We start from the raw sequence: 7,031 nt of genomic DNA on the forward strand, positions 1-7,031 counted from the left end.
TCTCTGTCAGTGTCAAATGGTAATTGTGAAGCAAACTCTGCCTTTAATCCAGTCAACCATCACAATAAGTAAAGAATGATCTCAAATCTAAAAGGAAATCCAGTCTAATTAAGATGCCTATGCTGGTAGAAAGTTGGGGACTTTCTCTTCGCTGCAATATTTGGACGACTATCCACTTCACTGTTTCTGTGATTTTTTTTCCTTCAAGACTGTGATGTCATCACAATGAGGACGGCCCTGTCTTTACTCCCGGCTCATTACTTGCATGTCTCTTTCTTTTTTACTCTGCTCCACTGCACGAAGTGCAGGCTTCAAGGTACCCAGGCCCAGTCACTCATCTGGGATTGTAGTTCAGGGTTAATTAAATGTCAACCCAGCTGAAGTCTGGCTCTAACCTGCCAGAACTGAGGTATTTGCATGGAATCTGTCCTTCTGATGAGTTTTATTAAGCCACGAAGGTAATTTGTGAAGGAAGATTTATCTGAAATTAAAGATGATGAATCTAAAACTGATGTCCTTTTATTTTTTAAAAAATATTTCTACATCTAGCTCTCTTTACTTCCTCAGTGATACAAATGGTGTTCTTATAATTCCCAACCTACACGAATATTATTTCTAGAAGCCTAGTTCTGCATGTGTTTTTACTCTCACTTCTTGAGCAGACGGCACTAGAGATGATTTTTCAGTGATAATTTCAGGCCACCTATAGATCAGACTTAGTAGATTTTCTGACTATGACAACAAATTATTCCGTGAGTGTAAATATCTGTGAGGCAGTTAGGGAAACACTTGAGAAAAATGTAACTTTCCTCTAATGTCTCTGTCTAATCTGGATGTTTAAATATTCCATATATACTTACACTTTTGCCTTCTGTGACGCACTAAACTTCCCACTTTCGAATTCTTTAGATTCTAATGTACAAGATTAGAAGTGCGAAAGTATGACCCAGATAAGTTGTTATTCCTCATAATTGTTCAAGCTATTCTCTCATTGAAATTGATCCTAGAGCTTCACCATAAAAAAAAGAAATATAATAATTTGAAAGTTTGTCAAGCAGTGAAAGGTAGTATATTTTGACACACTAATCCAGTAACTAATCAGTTTTCTAATAAACAATCAGCAATTCACTTACGTGTCATCAGCACTTCAGGAGCTCTGGAGAGGGGATGAGCTGCCCATGGACGTTAATGAATACACTAAAAATCATTAGCTGATCAATACTTCTGAGTTATTTTCATTGAGCTGATAGGTCTGATACATTAAAGCTGACATTATACATTTGTCAAGATCACAGTGCAGTTTTTAACAGTGGAACAGGCTGCTAAAAATATTCCCTGAAAGACAATCAAAGAAACACAACTTTGTCATCCTGACACACTCAGCTGGCACAGGAGCCCTGAAAAATCCAAGTGTGATAGTCAGGCTCCAACCTCCCGACATTCAAAAATATGCAAGACTCTCCAGAGTGGATAGATGTGTTCTATTTTTATAGGTAATTATTCCTGTGGCAAGGGACTTTGTATAATTTACTAAAAAGGAGAAAGAAAGGACCGCTCACCAGATAACAAGACCCATGGCTCACGATAGGGCAGTGCAGACTTTCTCATGATGATTTGCCACAGTCCCAATACTGCAGGGACCTGGGACCAAAGGGTGTGTTGTTTAAAAGAGGGGCCATTGTCTACAGCTCTCCTGAATATCCTTCCCTTCAAAGGTTTGAAGAGAGGACATTAAGGGGATGGCGAAATGGCTGCTGTGCCCCAAAGGATGCTTGGCCAGTGCTCCAGGCAGCCCGTCTGTGCCCAGCGTGCCCCCGTGTGTGTGTGTGTGTGTGTGTGTGTGTGTGTACACACTCATAGACAACCAGCCAGGAACAACCACCACAGAAAAACTAGAAGCCACCATTAGACTGTGGGTGTGTGTGTTTGTTGTAGATTGAGTAGCCATTAAGCTAGTGTGTGTGTTGTGTGGGAGGAAGGCAGGCCCAAGATTCCTAGATTACAGTTTTTTGTTTAATTATTTTTTTAAGTTAAGGAGAGGAGATAGATCTTCAAGTGTGAGACCAGTTTTCTCCTCATGAGACATGGTGGCCTGTAATTATGGCCCAGAAGTACATTCTTTCACTGTACTTTCTGGAGAGGTAAACTTCTTGAACCACACAAACATTGGTTTTTCTGAGCCTTCTGTCACACCCCAAACATTGTTTTAACCCTGAGTTTGGTTGGGCTGTGATACTATAACTAGCTTTTGCACAAAAGCAACCACCCACATCCACCTGCGTAGTCACTGCAAACTAATGCATCGCTTCCTCTCGTTTCCAAATTCAGAGATGATCGCTCCTTGGCTGCAGTGCTGAGGGGAGTAGAATTCCTGGTTTTAAATTAGCAGCAGGTGAAATTCTATTTGTCATCAATTTCTCTTTGGGGTTACAGAGCAGAAAACTGCAGACAAGCTGCTGCTTTGATGGCTCACTCCTAAAAATCTCTTTTTGTTCGTTATCTATTTGAACTGACAGTGATCAGAGCTGCAGCAGGACAGCGCTCTCTGGAGAAATCACCTTCCCCCTGCCTATTGACAGATCCCTCTGTTCTGCATCAGACGGGCTTTGTCCCATCACAGGCATCCAGGCCTTGGAAGGAGCCACCAATTAAACCTCTTGAGCCGGGAAAATCTGAAGCCACTTTGGTGTGTCTGTTCTGATTAGGCAGGATGAGAGGCGGCCCGTCACCCTGCAGGCCCCGCTCCCTGGTCTCAATTTTCTCTCTTGCCTCCACCAGGTGCGAGAGGTGTGAGAGGAGCTTCACACAGGCCACTCAGCTGAGCCGACACCAGCGGATGCCCAATGAGTGCAAGCCAATAACCGAGAGCCCAGAATCAATCGAAGTGGATTAACTGATTGACTGGTTGGAATTAAACTGCAAGGAAAGTCATGATTAAATGTCACGGACACTTAAGCAAAACCAAAGATTTCCTCTGAGCAACTTTCAATCAGTCCCAGAAAACCAAAAGCAGTAATAAAATAAGTAAGATGTTAAGAGATATTGATCCTGGCGTGGAAGTCAGACCAGGAAAGAGATTATTTATTTATGACTAGGGATGAGACTTATTTCAGTGGATGACTAACGTGGGGAGGGCAACATTTCCAGTGCCACCATGTATTTGCTTTGTTTCTCAAAAGCTTTTTAAAACTGTTATTTAATACCAAAGGGAGGAATTGTATGGGTTCTTCTGCCCACAGTTGTGACTAAGAATGCACAAGGACTTGTTTCTCGTTGCACCTTTTTTTAGTAGCATGATTCAAGGGGACCCATTGTACAGCTCTTCTTCCTGCTGTTTTGGTTTGGCCTGGCCCGGCGCGGGCGGCCCGGGCGGGACCACGGAAACAGAAGTGAGACCCTTCCCTCAGTGGGCACCATCGTCAGCCCCACGGGCATTGCATTTCTGTGTTTTCCACGTTCACTTCTCATGCACTTTCCATGTGGCTCCTTCCATCCAACCACCTGGTCTCGATGCAGAAGAGCCCAGAAGAGGAAGAAAATGGTTTAAATTTTAAAATTCAAGGAAACAAAATGGGGACTTACTTTGCCCTGTCAGGATTTCAAAAACATGTACCATGTACGGAGCTTCATAATACAGTATATTGTTCCGAAGCAGCTAGTTGAGAAAATGTTGTTTTCAATAACATTTTAGCTTAAAAAAACAAAAACAAAAACAAAACAAAAAAAATAAATAAAAGTTCTTCGGTATGAGGCTGAATATAAGGTATTAGGCTTCAAGTAATTTTTTGTTGTGTCTGTGCACGTGTTGACTATGTGAACAAAGATAGAGCCAAACCCCACTGTCAGCGCCTTTTTAGGCCATTTCATCTGCCTTCTTCCTACGGGTGAAACTGGGAGGACCTCCTGAGAGGGAAGCGTTTTTACAAAAATAGTTGAAAGTAACCGAGACAAGGAAACCCCGAGAGAAGGAGCCCGGCAACAGCTCATTTTATCAATAGGAATTACTTGTTTCACCTCCTATGGCCCTTGGTAATATTCTTCTCGCAACACTGATCCATGGAAAGAAAAGGATTATGTACACAATTTCACTGTTCTTCGATTGAGTGCTAGGGAGGTGAGTTTAACGTCAGCAAGCCTATGGTCATTCAACAATGATGCTCAATAAAACTGGGTCACATTCCGTGACACGATTCAACTTCAGGAAAAAAGATGGCCCTTGTCTATTAACTCACAGCAGTGTCTCAGATACGAAGTCCTCCCTTGATGGCCAGTGTAGCTAAAGCTGAACGATTTTATCTAGAGTGCTTAAGAGCAGGACTCTCTGTAGAGTTTTTGGTCACCTGATAACAGGACATAGCCTTTTAAGAACGCCTCGTCTTTCAGCCCTCCCATTGTCTGCCCTCAACAAAATATTAGACACATCATTAAACTGACCACTAAAAGGAAGGAGACTGCCTGGTGCAGTTTAATGGATCATCATGTATTTGGTTCTCAGAAAAATCTTCCTTCCCCATAGCACCCAACTGCCAAATTTAAAATGGAGTAAACCAGACCTTCGCTAATTGTAATTTATATCTATATAATTTATATATTACGTAATATATATAAATTTATACATGTATATAGAATCATATATATGTATACATATATATGTGTGTATATATTCAAGAATAGGAAGCCTTTACTCCGCTCTTGATATCTTGGAAACAGTGTCCATAACAATGGTCCCTGCCTCTAATGGCTTTGCCAGCTGATCCCAAACTCCAAATTAATATGGCAGCGACCTCTATACCAAAAGACTCTTCTCGCCTCCTGGCCCATTTAAGTTTGTTTCTCTCCTTTATTAGCAAGGGAGAATTTTGGCATGTATTTTCCATCAAAATTTGGTTAGAAAATGTTTTCTACTTAACAAATAGAAAATTGGGGACATTCACAATTTTCCCACTGCTGAGCCGTTGCCAGCTTCTAGAAGATGAGCCGAGCCCTTTTGTCCGTGAGACAGGCCTACACCTGCAAACTGACTTGGAGCTTTGAAGCAAGTACTGAGATCATTTGCGTCTCAGGTGCTTTTTTAACTGAAGTACGTTCTGGGGAGAGTTTTTTTTTTGTTGTTGTTTTCTTACAACCTCCCAACAATTGTTTTAGCCTTTCCTATTTAAAATTGACTAATATTCCCTTGGGACACTGTAAATGGATGGTAGAAACTGCTGTCGTAAAGGTTTGTCAGTTTCCCTTATTAGCAACTTCCTAATGAATCATGGTATAAAGAGAATAAAGGCTCTGAATCATGGAGGAAAGAGGAAGAGAGCTCAGATGAGAAAGGGAGCCTAGCAGAGCTGAATCAGTGTTTGGCTCTTGAGGTAATCTTCCTTTGCCCTCTCCTACTGATGTGGACAGACTCCCTCCCCCAAGAATAAGACGTGCCATCCTACCACACGCTCATTGGTCTAGCTATTCATCTAAACGAAAGGGGAGTGCCACATAAAAGTCGAGGTGCAGGAGGATGAGGGTGGGGCCACAACACCACATTTCTAGAAAAATCTCAGTCGTTTTAGGCAAAGCTGGAGATTTTCCCCCCAGGAATTGCACATGATTCTTAAAGATAAGCTTTTCATTTTGGTTGTCTTTATCATTAAAAATGAATTTTTTGAGGGGACCTGTGCTTTTACAGAGTTATTGTGTGGGTAATTAAAGCTATCAAACTAAATATTGTGTAATTTATATCATTTAATTCAATGAACAAATATTTATTGAACGTTCATTCGAATGTAGCCTTATGGAGGAAACTGTGTTTCATAACAGAAAAGGATTATGATACCATTTCTATTCTTACAGGGTTTACAATTTATTGGATTGTCCATTGGAAAGCATTATTCTAGTCCAGACATGCAACAATTTATAACCATGTACCAACTCATCAAATTTTTTCATTAATCGATTGGTTCATTGTTTCATTCATTTACTCAACCAACATTTACTGAACTATTGTATAAGATCCCATTTTAGGTGTTCGCTATTAAGCAGCATTATTTAAGTAACTATTGGTGAGAAAATAATATTCTCTTCTTAAGTGGTGGGCTAGTAGCATGGATGTTTTAGTCCTTCAGACTTTTGTCTTAGTGAAATTACAGGGATTGCTGCAATTGGGAAAACCAGAGGGAAGTAAATGAAGCTGAGGACCAGAAGGCAGCATATCTCAAAACAAAGTAAGATGCACAGCTTGATTGTTTTTGGTCTACCCACTAGGCTGTTGGTTCTTAGCAACAATATCAAGATACCGCGATTAGGGGCAGGGTTGTAGGGTTTTTATGATCCTACCCCAGGGAAAAGGCAACAAATGGGGACAGGGCTGGAGTTGCTCAGAGAAGGAACCCTCCACGGATCTGAGGGGCCACCTGAGTGACAGACCTTGGCAGGGCAGGCCCTGTCCCCAGTGTGTGGCTGTGGAGCTCTCAGAGGTGGAGACACCTAAATGGCACCCCTGTGCTTCAGAGAGCACTGTCAGAGTGGACATTCAACATTGCTTTAAAAAGAGAAGTTTTTGGTTCAGTTTGTTTTTGAACCTCCCTGTCAAGCTCTTCACGCTCTGAAACTGGAGGATCTTCCTCTCCATGGGCATCACCCTCCGAGGCCCCAGGTCTCTGGTACATCATTGCAAAACTAATTACTTGTCATTGGCTGTAAGTGTTGTTCATGTGAAAAACTAATATTTAATTGCTTTTCATCATAGAAGTGAATTATTCCTGTATTTGTTTTGCATGAATTTAAAAATGAAATGTGAGTATCTCTTGAGTTGTTTTAAAATGGGGAACATGGCACATCTCAGAAAGTAGGGCATTTTCAGAACAGCAGGGGTTCAGGGAGTTGCTTTGAGCAGGCCCCCCAGCCTTGTGTTTTTAGGAGCAAATATGTAATTCTCATATTAAGGCTACATAAGCCTGCAGAAACCAGGCAGGAATGAGCAAATCAACTAAATAAGCACCTTTTTGAGAAAGTTTGTTTCTGTTTTCCTTCCTTGATGTGAATGTAAT

The 7,031-nt window shown here is 41.3% G+C and overlaps 1 protein-coding gene across 1 annotated transcript in view; it reads left to right on the forward strand.

The window, feature by feature from the left end:
* Nucleotides 1-4,589, forward strand: part of PRDM6 (PR/SET domain 6) — a 97,365-nt gene extending 92,776 nt beyond the window's left edge. Inside the window, 1 exon segment of the mRNA XM_033109850.1 lies at nt 2,779-4,589. Within this exon segment, the coding sequence (XP_032965741.1) occupies nt 2,779-2,893 (115 nt within the window). The 3' untranslated portion in view covers nt 2,894-4,589.
* The last annotated feature ends 2,442 nt before the right edge of the window (nt 4,590-7,031 follow it).

This window comes from Rhinolophus ferrumequinum, chromosome 7 (genome assembly GCF_004115265.2).
Source record: "Rhinolophus ferrumequinum isolate MPI-CBG mRhiFer1 chromosome 7, mRhiFer1_v1.p, whole genome shotgun sequence".
Taxonomy (NCBI): Eukaryota; Metazoa; Chordata; class Mammalia; order Chiroptera; family Rhinolophidae; genus Rhinolophus; species Rhinolophus ferrumequinum.